Source organism: Pithys albifrons, chromosome 27 (genome assembly GCF_047495875.1).
Source record: "Pithys albifrons albifrons isolate INPA30051 chromosome 27, PitAlb_v1, whole genome shotgun sequence".
In the NCBI taxonomy this organism is placed as follows: Eukaryota; Metazoa; Chordata; class Aves; order Passeriformes; family Thamnophilidae; genus Pithys; species Pithys albifrons.
Genome location: NC_092484.1, coordinates 4,420,163 through 4,435,926, shown reverse-complemented (window position 1 = coordinate 4,435,926; position 15,764 = coordinate 4,420,163). Strand labels below are relative to the sequence as shown.

Genomic DNA, 15,764 nt, shown 5'->3' with positions numbered 1-15,764 from the left:
GGTATGACACTATTGACATCACTAATGCATTTTTCTCCATTCTCTTGGCGGTAGAGTGCAGGCCACAGATTACTTTTACCTGGAGGGTCATTCAATACACCTGGAACTGACTGCTGCAGGGGTGGAAGCATAGTCCTACCATCTGCCATGGGCTGATCCAGTCTGCACTAGAGAAGGGTGAGGCCCCCGAACACATCCAGTACATCAATGACATCATTGTATGGGGAAACACAGCAGAAGAAGTTTTCAAAAAAGGACAAAAGGTCATCCAGATTCTACTCAAGGCTGGTTTTGCCATCCAAAAGAGTAAGGTCAAGGGACCTGCCAGAGAGATCCAATTCCAAGGGGTGAAATGGCAAGATGGACATTGCCAGATTCCCTCTGACATCATCAATAAGATTGTAGAAATGGCTCCGCTGATGAACAGGAAAGAGACCTGAGCACCGAGATGTTGCTGAGAGGGTGCCACAACCTGTCAAGAGCTCAGACTGCTCTCCACTGCTGCTGTTCTATGTGGCACAAATGACACACAAGCCAGGACCTGGGCAGAATCAAGGAAGATTACAAAGTCCTGATGCTGCAAGAGAACAGTATCTATTGGAGTCACCCTTTGTAGGTGGAGCTTCCCTCCCATCTCTGCGCAATGCCCTCCCATGCCCTGAAGCTTCCAGCCCACCTGTGACCTCATCTAACACTTGAATTTGGCTGTTTCTCCTGCTCCTGAAGTGCCCAGACCTGTTTGCAGCACAGACTCTGCCACTGCTCCCCTCCCTCCTGCCAGCTGCAGGAGGGTGATAAGAGCCCCTGTGCAGAGCAGTGGCCATATTCTGGGTGTTCAGGCTGCACCCTGGGACGAGGGAGAGGGCTGGCTCCTGCCCTGGCTGTTTGCCCAGGTTTGTTGTGCTTCCAGTGGGCTCATGGTGGAGATGTTTGCAAGGCATGTGCTGCCTCGATGGCTCAACAGGTAAATGGGGGACAGCACTTGCTGGGCTTTGGCCCCCACCTCTGTCTTCTCCAGACAGCTGGTCATGTGCCCGGTGGTGATGGCCTCATCCCCACTCATAGGGAACTGAGGGGGTTCCACTCTGCTTCGTCACATTGCTCTGAAAGCCACCAAGAAGGCAGGACTGGCTTGGCAGGGACCACTGCTACTTGGTGACATGGGCATGGCATGGTGGGGGCTGCTGCTGGCACCAGGTGTACATGGGCAGCTGCTGCTGAACCTTCTGTTTGGCAGGGCCAGCCAGTAAGGAACTTAAACATGGAGAGATACAGAGAGAGAGAGAAGCACAGCCACAGTCACTGAAAGCAACACTGACAATGATACAGACACAGACACTGACAGAGACCCACACAGACACAAGCACAAAGACACAGACACACAGGCACAGGTGCACAGACACAGCTGGTCACACAGTCAGTTGCAGGAACAGGTCACTTGTGGCACTCACATCACCCACCAGCACTGGCAGCCTCATCCCCTCCTCCTGCAGAGCTGGCAGGGTCAGGGGCAGGAGATAATGAGTGCTGGTGACACATGCTACAGTCTCTGAGTTCATGGGCACATCTGCAGACACCTCGAGCAGTAGCATGGCCCCTCTATCCAAGGGGTGCCTCTGTCCAAACCACAGCCTCTTTGACACTCCACCTCACCAGCCAGCCAAGCTCAATGACCAGCTCTGTTTTACCCATGACCACTCCCTTTTCCAGCCTTTCGACCTGTCCCTGACCTTGTCCTCCCCGACTCCTTCCATTCCACATGGCTTTAGTGCTCCTGTCCTTCCACTGACAATCCCAGATCTCTGGGAACCCAGCTTTGATCTCCAGCTTTGCACATGTACACTCACAAAAGCCAGGCTGGATGACCCTGGACTGACAACCTGGTAATGTAATCCCAGCCATCAGCACGAGTGAGCTGCTTGGGTTCTTCCACTCCTTTCTGCTGTCATTTGCTGTCCAGGGCTCTGTCACTGGACCCTGCATTTGCTGCTTCCCTCTTTTCCTTGTCGCCCTTTTTGACCAGGTCCCTGATCAAGTGTCTTCACCCCAGCAGATGCCCCCATGCCTGGCTGGGCTGGCAGGGTGCTGGACCCGGCGGGGCTGAGCCCCTGCGGGCGCTGCCTGCACCTCTCTCGGGGCAGCAGCTTTTAAGCTGGTGTTGGACTTTGCTCCCTCCCTGGCACTGCCTCGGGATGGCAATCCCGGCTCCATCACCTGCCCCATCTCCCCGGTGCCTCCGGGCTTGTCCCAGGGACTCCCAGAGTGCTGCCAGATCTGTCCCCTCCCGAGCCCGGCAGCGCGGCGGGAGGATGAGGTGACACACAGCCCTGGAGAGCCCCTGCAGAAGGGGTGTGGCTGTGCCCGCTGACAGAAGGGCATGGCCAAACCAAAAACATTGCCAAAACGCCCCAAATTACTCAGCAACTTTCATTTTTGAGAAGAGACAGCACAAGAGGAAACAGGTGTCAGGCCAGGACAGGGTGACGATTTTGTTGGATTGTCGGACAGCTCAGCTGGATCAAGGGATTCTTCTGACCTTTTGGATGACACCTAAGCAGCTCCTCCTCCTGCCCAGAGCCCAGGAAAGCACTTGGGGTCTCCAGGTACGTGACACTGTTTGAGAATCTGCAGCTTCTGCCTTTTTTTTTTCTTTACTTTATTCCAGTGTTTTTACTCTCTTTTGCCCTTTCCCTCTTCTTCCCCATCTCCAGGCTGTACTCCAGGGAAGAGGATGCTCTCTAGTTCCCACCTCCACTGCTCCCTGCCAGCTTTTGTCATTTACAGTTTAATTTTCCAAGTTCACAAGGGGCATTCAGGTAAGAATCTCCCAGTTCTTGTGGTCCCTGTGGCATTGCTTCCAGACTCAGGATCTTCCTGGCTGCCAGTGCAGCAGCTCCCTGAGAACAGCAGAGCACAGAGCAGGGGCAGGCCCTTTTCCATACACCTTCTCCACCTGTGAGGGCACCAGTATCTATCCCTCTGGATGCTGGTTTATCCCTGTGGCCATGGGAGGACAGGCATGGGCACAGCCTCACTGAAGTCATGTGAGGATGAGGTGATGTCAATGAGTTGATTATAGTTTGCTGCCATTTCCCTCCCTGCCTTGCCTGTTTCCAACACGTTACCAGTGTGTCGTTGCTGCCCTGTGCTGTGTCCATGGTCTGCTGGACCCTTTGCAGAACCAGCTGAATAAAAAGCTACAACAACAACTTGATTAGTCTGGGCTCTGTTAGGTTTCTGAACAGAAGCAGCTTCTTTGAAGCACCCCTGGCAGTTGACTAGAAAATCAACTTGTCAAAAACCATTCCTTTCCTTTTGTTTTCCTTCAACCTGTACCCTGTTGTCTGTGAGCTGAGTGGACTGATTATTATAAGCCTTTTTTGTTTAAATTTCCAAAAATGCTGAAAGCACCTGAAACATTTTGACTTTTGTAATGGAATTTTGTAAGAGATGACAATAGCAAAGGATATTTGAGCTTCATTTGTACCCAAGTTGTCACTTGCTCCAGCCAGCCACCCAGAAACCTTCCAGCCCTTTCTGGCATTCCTTGTTCCACTTTCTGCCTGTCCTGAGCCACGAGGGCAGCACTTGTTCCCTTGGGAACAAGGGGCTTGAAGAACGTTCCTGGCAGCACAGGACAGAGAAGGAGAGGGATGGGAGGTGGCCTGGCCCCAGCCCACTGCCCGTGTTGCAGGGCAGGGTCCCCGTGCCAGCTCCCCTGGGCACCTGCTGTGTCCTGGCACGGGGACGCTGCCAGTGTGATGGCCCAGCCCAGCAGCTCATGATTCTCGTGGAGCAGCCGCTGCTGTGCCCGAGCTCAGGGGCCACAGCAAACTCACGGTTCTCTTCTTCCTCCGGGGCTTTCCCCCAGCTCCCCTCAACGTGACGGCACCGTCTGGCCCCATCACCGTGGCCAAGGGCGAGAACGTGGTGCTGCCCTGTGACTTCTCCGCAGAGCAGAGTGCACAGGACACGGAGGTGATTTGGTTTCGGGAACGATTCTCGCCCTTTGTGCATCGCTACAAGGGGGGCCAGGATCAGTATGGGGAGCAGATGCCTCAGTACCAAGGGCGCACTGAGCTGCTGAAGGAAGGCCTCGCCAAGGGCAGCGTGCGCTTGAAAATGTTTCATGTCCAACCGTCTGACACAGGGAAGTACACCTGCTTTGTTCGCCGTGGCTCAGATTACGACGAGGCTGTGGTGGAGCTCAAGGTGACAGGTCTGTAGTTCATTATCCTCGTACCTCTCCTTCACTTGCTTGTAGCCAGTGCTCCTGTTCCCTGTCCTTCTGCCCAGAAGCATTTTCAAGTGGTTACTTTGGAAATAGGGGTTTTTATTAAGTCCCTTGGTTGAGCATATGAAGGATGTCTCATAGAAGTAAAACTGCCCACTGAGTGGCTGTAAGGACCTCGTGAGATGCTTGATATTGGTGCACTGCAGCAGCATGTGCTTTTCAACTCCCTGCTGTTCCTCTTGTTGTTTGAGAATGAACAAGTCCCGGAGATTTTATTTTCCTGGGGAGCAGTTACCTTTCTCCTGGTGATGCCTCTCTGCACTGGAGTGTTCCTGTTGATGTACATGTTACCATATCTCTCATCCTACATTGTCTAATGAAACATAATGCTGTGACTTTTTCCAAAGGAGAAGGCGTCATGATTTAAGTAGCAATATTGTGGTTAGAAATCCATCTTCCCTTCAAAAATCCTCCACAATGGAAAAAAAAAATCATCAGCCTGTGACCAGTGCAAAATTTACAGAAATAGAATTATTTTTAATGTCATTTTTCGTCAGTCTCTGGAGGACAGTCAGGAGCTGAGTTTCACTCTTGATGGGATTCAGATGGAATGACCCTGTATGAAATAGAAATCATCTCCTGCACATTGCTACTCTCAAGATTAACCTCTGCATTGGGGATTTTATGTTTCAGAACCCTTTTTCCAAGGCATCTATCCATGGATGATTGCCCTGGGCATGGCCCTGGTTGCTGTGGTTGCTCTCCTTGGTCTCACTGTTCATCTCTTTAAAATTAAAGGTACCATCCTGGGTGTGGGAGCTGGGGAAGGGGCTGGGCAGCTGTCCTGCTCAGCCACCTCTGATGCTGATGGATGGTGGGGGTTGAGAAACACCCAGATGGATGCAGAGTCTTGTCCTGGTGCATCAGGCACATGTTCAGTGCCAGGGATCTTCAAGACTTTGGGTCTTAACTTCTGACAAGAAAAGAAAGCTTTCTTCTCCAACCAAAAGGCAAGGAAGGAAGTTGGCACTAAAGCAGCACCAGGCACTCCTCTGCCCCAGCACAGAAATGGAGCAATAATTTTCCTCGTCCTGCAAAGAATCCCAGGCACTTTGAGTGGCCTGGCAGGGTCTACTTTCCCTCTAAAAATGGAGGAAGCTTTGGGTAGCACAATTCATTTTGCAGGTGTCTCAGCTTTTGTCAGCACTGCAGAGCACAGGCACAGGGCAATTAGGGAGCGCTGCAGGTGACATTTAACTCCAGGCTCCTCCCCTGTTGGTGCAAACCTGCCCCTTCAGTGCTGTCCTGGAGCTGGAGCCCATGCTCAGGTCTCCAGCAGCACAGGGCTGATCTCTGTCCAGGGTGGGGTCAGGGAGGGTGGGGGAGACACCCAAAGTCTTGAGAGGAAAGGTCCTAAAGAGCTCCTGGGCTGAAGCTTTTGCCTGGTGAGCAATTTCAGCCTCCTCCCTATCCCAGCAAGTCTATCTGGGAAATGGAGTTTTTTCAGTCTGTAGAGGGTGGTGGATCATTTGGTTTTCTCTTTTCACTTTTCAAATGTGAAGTGAACCAAAACTAGTTGGGAGATGAGGTGAAGGAGCGAGTGAATTTGAGATTTAAAAATGAAAGCTCACTGAAGGTGGTGTCTGGGACTGGGAATGGGTGGTGGCAGTGGGGGTGCAGGCAAGGTGGGAGTGCCCTGGTCCCCTTGGAGAAGAGGGACCTCCCAGAGACCATTTCCTGCTCAGGGTTTGAGCAGGACAACCTGCACCATTGCTGGGGGAGCAGAGCTCCAGGCTGGGGGTGGTCCAGGGCTTTGCATTGCCCAGGCTTGGCAGAAACCCACCCTCAGGCACGTGCAGGTGGTTATGGGAGAGGGTAGACAGGGTGTATCCAAACCAATATTCCACAACCCATTTGTGCTGCTTTGTCTTTCTTTTCAGACAAGCAAGCCAAGGAACTCAGTGAGTATCATTTTTGTTTCCTAGAGGGTCTCTGTGTGGTTTTAGGCTACTTCCTGTAATTGTTCAATAATAAGAAAAAAATTCTTTCAGTTCACAAAGGACAAACTGAACATAAATGTTCTTAAAGGACTAATTGACCATAAATGTATGTCCCAATCAGGACAGGCAGCATGATTGTATTGGTAGATAATGGATGGAGCCTTTTCATGTAGTCAGACACTGCAGTTTTGAAGTGACATGCTGTGAGTTGACTTTCACAAAGATAAAATTTCAGAATATGTGCAGCTACACTGGCATATAATTCCCTGAGTTAATGCAGCAGAAGTGTGTTTGATTACCTCTGACCTGTGCTTTTGTGTTTTTTTTAAAGCATGGAGAAGAGATGCAGTACCTATAGAGGAAGGTAATTAATTTTGGTCTTTGAGGGTGCTGAATGATCATCTCTGCTTTAATCTCACTGCCTGGTAGTTCCCCTCCTGCAGTGATGCTGGTGGGACCAGGGATGCTTCTGCTGACCCTCCCTTTACTGGAAGAAGTGTAACACTCAGACTCCTTGTTCATTTGGTGCATGTTCCATTTGAGAGTCCTGGTCCTCAGTGACCTGTGCTGGGCGTGTTTCAGACTTCAGCCTGGGGGTCTGCTGATGGTTCTCTTCCCTCTCTGCCCTCTGTCTTCTCCCTGCTTCATTTTCTTTTCCTTGCACTATTGTTGTTACCTTGTGCACCTTCCCATGCCAGTGTCCCAGCTCTCCCTTGCACTCTGCTCCTTCCTTAGGCAGCCTCAGCAAAGGCCTGTCCTGGGGTGAGCTCTACCCTAATGTGTTGATTCCATGTCTCCTGCAGTGAATGTGGTTCTGGATCCAGACACAGCCCACTGTGACCTTGTCCTGTCTGAAGATGGCAAAATTGTGAAACGAGGTGACAAACCACAGGCCTTACCTGACACAGATCAGAGATTTAAACACTGGTGCTGCGTGCTGGGCCGGGATGGCTTCACCTCAGGGAGGCATTACTGGGAGGTGGAGGTGGTAGAAGAAGGAGAATGGACTGTTGGGGTCTCTAGAGAAGATCTAAAAAAGGACACTAATATTAATTTTAAACCAGAGGAAGGCATCTGGGCAGTGGGAAACTGGAAAAAGCACTTGAAAGCTTACACCTCCCCAAATCAGACTTTACTTTTTAACATCGAGACTCCGAAGCAGATCCGGATCTCCCTGGATTATGAAGAGAGACGGGTGACATTTTTCAGTGTTGATGAGGGCATTACCATCTTCACCTTTTCACAGACATCATTTAACAAGAAAAAAGTCCACCCTTTCCTCTGGCTGGGTCCTGGATCATGGCTCAAAATATGGCCTTGATGTAGGGGGGTTACCTTGTGGGTTCAGAGTGACAGAAAGATTTAGGTTGGAAGGAATCTGTGGAGTTTTGTGTGGCAACGACCTGCTCAGAGCAGGGCTAACCTCAGGGCTGCCTTAGGAGTCTTTGACCTTGTTCAGCTGAGTTGTGCAGGGTCTCCAAAGACAAAGATCTCGTTATATCTCTGCACCTCTGTCCAATGCTGTGTCTTTCTCAAGGGTGAAACCTCACCCTTTCTTGTTTGGTCAGAATTTCCCTTATTCTCACTCTCTCTGTTGAACACTATTTACTCTGAAAAGCTGTTCCTTCAACATGGATCACTCTTTAAAGGTACACAATAAAGTTGCTTTGCAGGAATTTGTCCGTATATGTGTCAGCATCAAGGCTGTCTCTGAGGGAAATCTCCACCTGGTTTTAGCTGTGGAAGTTGCAGGCACTTTGGAGAAAAGGGTTCACTGCATCCTGCAGGAGCCCACGAAGCTGTGTCAGCAGGGCCAGTCCATGGCTGTGCTTATCCCCACACCTGCCAGCAGCACAAACCTTGGGGACAAGCTCACCTGTGCCCTGGAGACATCCAGCACTGAGAGATGGACAACTCCAGGGGATTTTGCTGGAGATGATGTTTGTCATCAGCTCGGAGAACTGCACTTTATACTGAAGGATTTGGGGGCTCAGGATTCAAAGGGGCCTTCCTTCCCCCTTCCCATCCAGCTGGGGAATAAGCCAAGACAACCAGAGCAGTGACAAATATCCCCTACTGGCCTCCCAAGACGAGAACAGAAGGCCAAGCACCTCAGGGGTGTGTATGGCTGTGGGGCATCCTCTTGGACCCCTCCTGGGAAATCTGTCTGCTCCATTACCTCTGAACTGCCTGCAGACCAACAGACAGAGCGTGGACAATAAATGGGAAGGACTAGAGATCTGTGTGCAGTCACAGGGCCTTGGTCTCATTGCAATGACAGAGACATGCTGGGATAGCTCACAGGACTGGAATGCTGTCAGCTGTCATGGATGGCTACGTACATTTTGGGAAAGACAGGTTGGCAAGGTGAGGTGGTGGAGCTGAACTTTATGTGAGAGAACAAGTGGGATAGATCAAGCTCTGCCCAAGGAGGGATGAAGAAGCAGAAAAGAGCTTCTGAGTGAAGCATGAAGGGACTGGCTTACATGGGCAGCAGGACTCAGGGAGTGATCGTCTCCCTGTGCTGGGCTTTGGTGAGGCCCTAGCTCACATCCTGGTGTCAGTTTTTTACCACTCACAAGAGGAAAGACATTGAGGGGCTGGAAGGTGTCCAGAGAAGAGAACAGAACCGGGGAAAGGTCTGGAGTAGAAGACTAGTAAGAAGGTCTGGAGTACAATATTCATAAGGAGCAGCTGAGGTAGCTGGGGGGGTCAGCCTGGAGAAAAGGATACTCTGGGGAGACCTTCTTGCTCTCTCCAACTACCTGACAGGAGGCTGGAGTCAGGTGGAGGTCAAGCTCTTCTCTCAAGCTTCTAAGTAACAGAATGAGAGGAAACAGCCTCAGGTTGGTCTTGGAGAGATTTTGTTTGGATATTAGGAAAAATTTCTTCACTGAAAGGGTTGTCAGGCGGTAGAACAGACTGCCCAAAGTAGTGGTGGAGTCACAATCTCTTAAAATGCTCAAAAAACTTGTGGTTGTGGCACTTGAGGACATGGGAGAGTGGTGAACATGGTGGTGGTGCTGGGTGGACAGTTGGACTCGATCATCTTGATGGTCTTTTGCAACATTAATGGTTCTGTGATTCTAAGAAATTCCCTTCTGGCTGTCTGGCCATCAAGTTGTGCCCAGAATGGCTTTAAAATCAATGGATTTTTTTTTGTCTCTTACTTCAGGAGCATTCAGGTGCTTCTGGTCACATCTCTAACATCCTGTGCTTATCAGTCCTCCCAGCTACAATTCCTGGCCAGACTCATTCCTGTCACTGCAGCATCTTCTCCTCTGCTCAGGTCCAGCTCAGTGTCCCGTGCCAGGCACTGCAGAACGTGCTGCTGCTCTGGCTCTGACCAGCCCTGTTCCTTGCCTGGGTTTGCCATTTCCCCCTGTTTTTCCCATTTCCACAGGAGTTGGCTGTGCTTCTCAGTCCATCCTTACCTCTCTGCTCTGTCTGACTGACCGTCCCTGTCGGAGTTCAGTCTGCACTCCCCTGTGCCCCCTTCCCTGCTCCCCTCTGGGCCTGCACTCTGTGGCTCTCCCTGGCCAGCCATGGCCTCAGGTTACCTGTGCTGAGGTCTCACTCATTCCTTGCATACCTGCCACCACCCCTTCTGGATTGCTACTTGAAAGGTGTTTTCCCTGTAGGAAAGGAGCTTTGTGTGTGGAGTTCTTAGATGGGTCCCTTCCCAAGCTGTCTATTCCAAAGTGGGGACCCCACTCCAAGTCAGGCAGCAGGATGTGCCTGACTGGCCTGGCATATCCCTGCCCTGGCAGTCCATTCCCTGCTCTGACTGTGCCTTTGCAAGTAGGTTCTACAATTTTTATTAAAAAAAAAAAAGGAAAAAGAAAAGAAAAGAAAATCCTGAAGGAGAGAGTCATCTTTGTGTAGGGAAGAAGGAAGGATCAGCCAGGAACCACAGCTGCTTGCTATTATAAAAAAAGGAAAGCAAAGGCTGAAAATAGCATAATCCCAGGAAAACAGAACAATTGCTGTTGTTGAAGTCAAGTATCTCCAATGAACCCACACCAGAAGCAAGTCAGGACTCCTAAAAGAAGGGAACAGTTGCAGATTGCCTGTGGGGAAATCCTGCCTGCAGCAGCACAAGGTTCACTCTGCAGCCTGCCGAGTTTGGGGAGCTGTGAGAGAGAAGCACCAACCAAGGGCAGTTGCCCCCACCTTGAGGGACCCCTTACTGCCTGGAGGACAAGTCAGCAAACCTGACACTGGGCAGGAACACACCATAATGGGTCCTGTCCTGGCAGACAGGGCTCTTCTGCCTGTAACAGGGGAGAGTCCAGAATTTTGCAGTCTGGGAGATGGAGTTCTCAGCGGCTGTGTCCATGTGCTCGTGTCTTAGCCCTTCCTGGTGTTCCGGCCCCGCGATGTGGCCGTGCCGGACCTGTCGGAGCTCGGCGGGGCGGCCACGCCTCCAGGTGTTCGCACCGGGGCTCAGGGCCAGGGGACGGGCGAGCGCGGCGCGTCCGCGGCAGCCGCAGCGGGACAAGGACCGCGGCCTCACCTGCGCTCTCTCCTTCTGCCCTGCTCGGCTCGCCCAGAAAAGACCAGCAGTGCCACCTTCTGCTGCGGCTGTAACTGCACCGAAGGAAACACCAGTTGCCACTTCAACAATACAGAAGTGGACAAAGAGACTTCTTTCTGCGTGGTATTCCTTCTCTGTTGTTGTCTGTTTGGAGGTTGTTTCTTAGTTTTGCCCTTTGGTTTTCGGCAAACATTGTTACTTTGTTTCTATGACATTCTTCGTGAGTCAATTTCTTTTTCAATTTACATTTGGTCCAGGAAAGAGGGCCCGCTATTCCATCTAAGGTCCTGATTCCCTGGCAACATGGTCTTAAAACCAAGACAAAAATTGACTTTGGCAACTTGGGGCAAGGGAGGAAAGGTAGAAACAATATAACACTTCTGACCAATTTATTTGTGACCTGGCAGTCCTATTGCTTTCCCTATAGAAACGGGCTAAGGCTTTCTCACAGAAAGATGCAGGTGTGGGCACAGCTTGTTCTGTAACAGAAAATGAGTTTGTGGTACCTTCCCATATTAGGGCCAGCAGGCCCCATTTGCTTTTTTGATTTGCTTTCCCATTTCTTTTTCTCCAGTCTTGGTTTCTTGGTTGTTGTTTCTGTCTCTGCCATCATGCCAGTGACAATTCCCCATTGCTGGCCCTGCTGAGCACTGGGCTTGCCTCTGAGCTGCGCTGCCCTGGCAGACCCCAGCCCTGAGGACAGTGCCGTACCCTTGAGGGCACTCCTTCTGCAGGGCTGCCTGGAACAGTCAGCCCTGGACAGGTGGCCCTGGACATTTCAGATCTGATTTAACCCAGGAGTGAAACTCTAAGGTGCCATAATTGTCCTAAAGGGACCAGAGAGCTGGATTTGGGACAGCTGCCCTTAGGGCTTGCCCTGACACCCAACCCTAGTGCCTCTGGTTTCCAATGCCCCTACACCAGGTACAGAGTCCTGGATCTGTTCCTCCTGAAGCTCAATCCAAGACCTGTGAGGTCTTTCCTAAGCCAGACATTACTGAACCGACCTCCCGCTGCCTCTGTCTGCTCCCCACGGCTCCAGTGAAGAGCCCAGGAGGTTCTGTATTCACTACTGCCTTCTCCTGCACACATTCTTCTGTTGTCTCTTCCCTGAACCTTGATGGTTGTTAAACATAGACTTGTTGCTCTGTAGTTCATTTTGGAGGAGGTTTCTCTGAGTTAAGGGTATGCACCAGGGGTCCCAAAAGTGCCCAATGCAGTGAGAGTTTCCCAGCAGGAACTGCTCTTCTGCTGGCCCTGCCGTGTGTGCTGCCTACGCCGACTAATGCCCTTCTCTGGGAAGCACCATTTTGGAGAGGAAAAGATGCAGGTGCTGCAGGAGAAAGAGTGGGACTCCAAAAAGCTGCCAGCTCTGTGGGAAGTAGAAATGCCCCAGCCGATTTCCTGGCCATTGCATTCTCCAGTTTCTCAAAGTAAGCCCTTGCCCTGGGGTTGGACATTCCTCTCCCACACAGACTCAGGAGCCAGGGCAGCCTGAGCAGGTGCTGCAGAAGCCTCCTCTGTGGGGGGGGACCTGCAGAGAGAGTGCCTGGGGGCAAGGCTGGTGCCTCTGCAGCACAGGAGAGCTGGGGAGGGAAGTCTCCAGGCTGCAAGTACCTGCATGAGTCTCTTTTGTGTAGAAAGCCAAGCCAAATATGGAACCCTGAACAGGAAGTGTTTTCATCTTCTCTGTCCCAGGACTGGTCTGGAGGAGCTGGAGGAAATGGAACTATGTTTTGATTTAGGATTTTTTTGGTCCCCTTTGTTTTTGTGTGTCTGTCTGTGTGTGTGTGTCTGTGTGCATGACTGAAATACCGAATCTAGACTGAAATGGCTCTAATTCTGCAGTCCTTCACATTTCCTTGAGCAGAGAAGGACAGTGAGTAGAGCCCCTTTATTCACATTTACCGCACTCAGCCCCTGGCTGTGGAGAATAAGGAGATGATACTGTGGTGGAGGGTGAGCGCTGTAAGGGGTGGGAGGATTGTGAGAGGGGCCATGGCCAAGGCTGCAGCTCCTTCCTGTGGAGCAGGAGCCTTCCCTGAGGTTTCCACCCTTACCTCCCCATTCACACGCTGTCTCTGAAGACTGGGAGATATGTTTGTCAGCAAACAACCTCAATGCCACAGCACCTCTGCACCAGAAAGGAGGGCAGTGCACAGATCAAGATGCTCAGTTACTTCAGACCTGTCCAGAAGGAACAGAAGTACTGAGTTTTCCATGTCACATATCATCATGGCTAGGCTTTGTGAGAGAAGATTTGGGAAGGGCACTCCCTACAATTGCTGCAAGAGTGCTGGTGGCTAGAAAGGCCCATGTGGGATAGGCACATCCGATCGCAAAAGACACAGCAGAAGGCAAGTCTCCTTAGGTGATATTGGCGAGGAACGGTGCTGTGCACATTGTCTTTTCTCCTCGAGAATGACTCTGAGTGTGTTCTCAAAGGAAGCAGCAGTGCTATGAATGGTGTGTCTCCATGTCTCCTGATTGGAGGCCACAGTGGGTCATTGGTGGCAGTCAATGTGGCCAAGGCTGAGGTGTTGTTTCAGGGAGTCCTTGTATCTCTTCTTCGGGGCTCCTCTCTTGTGGCAGCCGGTGGCGAGTTCACCACAGAGCACAATCTTTGGGAGGCAGTGGGTGATCCTCCATCCTGGAGACGTGCCCTGCCCAGCACAGCTGCGTTCTCAGCAGCATGGCCTCAGTTGGTGACCCCTGCCTGTTCAGAACAGACACATTGGTCACGTAATCAGACCAGTGGATGTTTAGGATTGAACGGAGGCAGCGCTGATGGAAGCATTAGAGAAGCCGCAGGTGGTGGCAGTAGATGACCCATGATTCAGACACATCTAAAAGAGTAGACAGTACAATGGCTCTGTAGACACTGTTCTTTGTACTTTTCTTCAGATGTTTATTGGACCAGACTCTTTTATGGAGTTTTCTGAAGGCTCTGTATGCCTTTGCCAGCCTGTTGTCTATCTCTGTAAATCTTACCGTCTGAGGAAATGATGCTTCCCTGATAGGTGAATTGCTGGACTGACTTAAGCTCTGATTCACCTATGGTGATGTGGGAATGTTGGAAGACTACCTGAGGTGCAGGTTGGTAGAGAACTTCTGTCTTCCTCAGGCTGACTTCCAGCCCCAAAAGCTCAGCAGCCTCTGCAAAGCAGGATGTGAAGCGCTGCAGAGCTGCCTCTGTGTGAGCAACGAGGGCGGCATCGTCAGCAAAGAGCAGCTCACGGACAAGGTGATTCAGGGTCTTGGTGTGAGCCTTCAGTCACCTTGGGCTGAATGGGCTTCCGTCGGTATGATATCAGATGGAGATGCTGTTTTATTTATCAAATTCTGCCATGGCTCTTGGGAGCATCGTGTTGAAGAAGATTGTGAATAGAGTTGGTGCAAGAATACAACCTTGATTCACACCATTCGTTGTTGGAAAGGGCTCAGAGAGTGCCTCGCCATATCTGACTTGTCCATGCTGATCCTCACGTAGCAGGATGATCATTTTGAGGAACTTGGAGGGACATCCTAAACATTCCAAGATCTGCCACAGGCCTTTTCTGCTCACAGTGTCAAAAACTTTGGTGAGGTCTACGAAGGTTACATAGAGACCTTTGTTCCGTTCCCTACACTTCTCTTGCAGTTGTCTGAGAACAAACACCATGTCTGTGGTGCTCCTATTGGCTCTGAAACCACACTGGCTTTCAGGTAGAAGTTCTTCTGCAATAGTGGGTACTAATCTGTTCAGAAGTATTCTTGCAAGGATTTTACAAGCAATGGAGAGCAAAGTAATACCTCAGTAATTTCAGCAGTCTGATTTTTCTCCTTTCTTCTTGTACAGGGTGATGATGATTGTGCCACGGAGATCTGGTGGTAGTTCCCCTCGTTCCCAGCAACGCACAACAAGCTTGTGAAATTTGCCATGGAGTGCTTGACCTCCATGCTTCCAGATTTTGGGTGGAATTCCATCAACCCCAGGTGTCTTGCCAGTTTTCACCTGCTGTATGGCCTTAAGTGTCTCTCCCATAGTAGGGGCTGTATCCAATTCATTTTTCACCAGTTGTTGTGTAATGTGCTGAATTGCTGAGCCTTGGACTGCATGGTTGGCACTGAAGAGAGTCTGAAAATGCTCAGACCATCAGTTCAGGATGGAGGTTTTATCTGTGAGAAGCATTTGACCATCCATGCTAAGTACAGGGCTTTGAATCTGGTGCCTCATAGAATCCTCTGTGGTCTCCCAAATCTGGGCACAGTTGCGTCTTTTTCACTGGGTTGAGCCACCATTTGTTCTGGATGTCTCGAAGTTTCTGTTGGAGCTCACTGCATGCAAGATGAAAGGCGGCTTTTCTTACATGGCAAGATGGCTGAGCAAGCTGTGCTTGGTGAGCAGTTCTCTTCTTCTTCAACAATTCCTGGATCTCTTGATTGTTTTCATCAAACCAGTCTTTGATTTTCCTGGAGGAGAACCCTAAGGACTCTTCAGAGGACTGCAGGATGCTATTTTTAATATGTTGCCAAAGTGCATCAGGAGAGGGATCTTTAGGATTATCTTTAAGTCTAGTTTGAAGGTTTACCTGGAAGCTGTCTCTCACTGTGGCTGTTTGAAGATTGTTAACTTGGAGCCTCCTTGGAATGCCACCTCTCTTAGGTTTAGGCTTAAAGTGGAAGTTAAGTTTGCAATGCACAACACAATGGTCTGTTTGACATTCTGCACTCGGCATCACTCGAGTATGACGGACATCACTGACATTTCTCTGTTGCACTAAGACATAGTCCATGAGGTGCCAGTGCTTGGATTGAAAATGCATCCAGGTTGTCTTCAGGCTGTCTTTCTGTTGAAAGATAGTGTTGGTGATGGTGAGCTGCTGTTCTGCACAAAACTCTAGCAGGAGGCATCCATTGTCATTGCAGTTTCCAATGCTGTGCTTGCTTTTTTTGCTTTTTTGTGTCCTTTCCAGGCTTCAGAATTCTTACCTACTCTGGCGTTGAAGTCACC

At 50.6% G+C, this 15,764-nt stretch overlaps 1 protein-coding gene across 2 annotated transcripts; it reads left to right on the top strand.

Annotated features, from left to right (window-relative positions):
* The first annotated feature begins 2,433 nt into the window (after positions 1 to 2,433).
* LOC139683338 (butyrophilin subfamily 1 member A1-like) lies at positions 2,434 to 8,008 on the top strand. Of its 2 annotated transcripts, XM_071578394.1 has the most exons (7): positions 2,434 to 2,603; positions 2,712 to 2,816; positions 3,872 to 4,219; positions 4,928 to 5,032; positions 6,175 to 6,195; positions 6,566 to 6,598; positions 7,038 to 8,008. In XM_071578394.1, exons 2-7 carry the CDS (start codon positions 2,732 to 2,734, stop codon positions 7,553 to 7,555), a joined length of 1,110 nt encoding a protein of 369 aa, XP_071434495.1. In that variant the 5' UTR covers positions 2,434 to 2,603; positions 2,712 to 2,731; the 3' UTR covers positions 7,556 to 8,008. The 2 variants fall into 2 exon arrangements, with proteins under 2 accessions (XP_071434495.1, XP_071434496.1); XM_071578395.1 differs by lacking the exon at positions 6,175 to 6,195.
* The last annotated feature ends 7,756 nt before the right edge of the window (positions 8,009 to 15,764 follow it).

What these genes read in the sequence shown, in the direction of transcription:
- LOC139683338 (XM_071578394.1), top strand. Translation starts at nt 2,732, where the DNA reads ATGCTCTCTAGTTCCCACCTCCACTGCTCCCTGCCAGCTTTTGTCATT. An exon ending in AGTTCACAAGGGGCATTCAG is followed by an intron (nt 2,817 to 3,871) that starts GTAAGAATCTCC and finishes GCTTTCCCCCAG; the next exon opens with CTCCCCTCAACGTGACGGCA. An exon ending in CAAGCAAGCCAAGGAACTCA is followed by an intron (nt 6,196 to 6,565) that starts GTGAGTATCATT and finishes TTTTTTTTAAAG; the next exon opens with CATGGAGAAGAGATGCAGTA.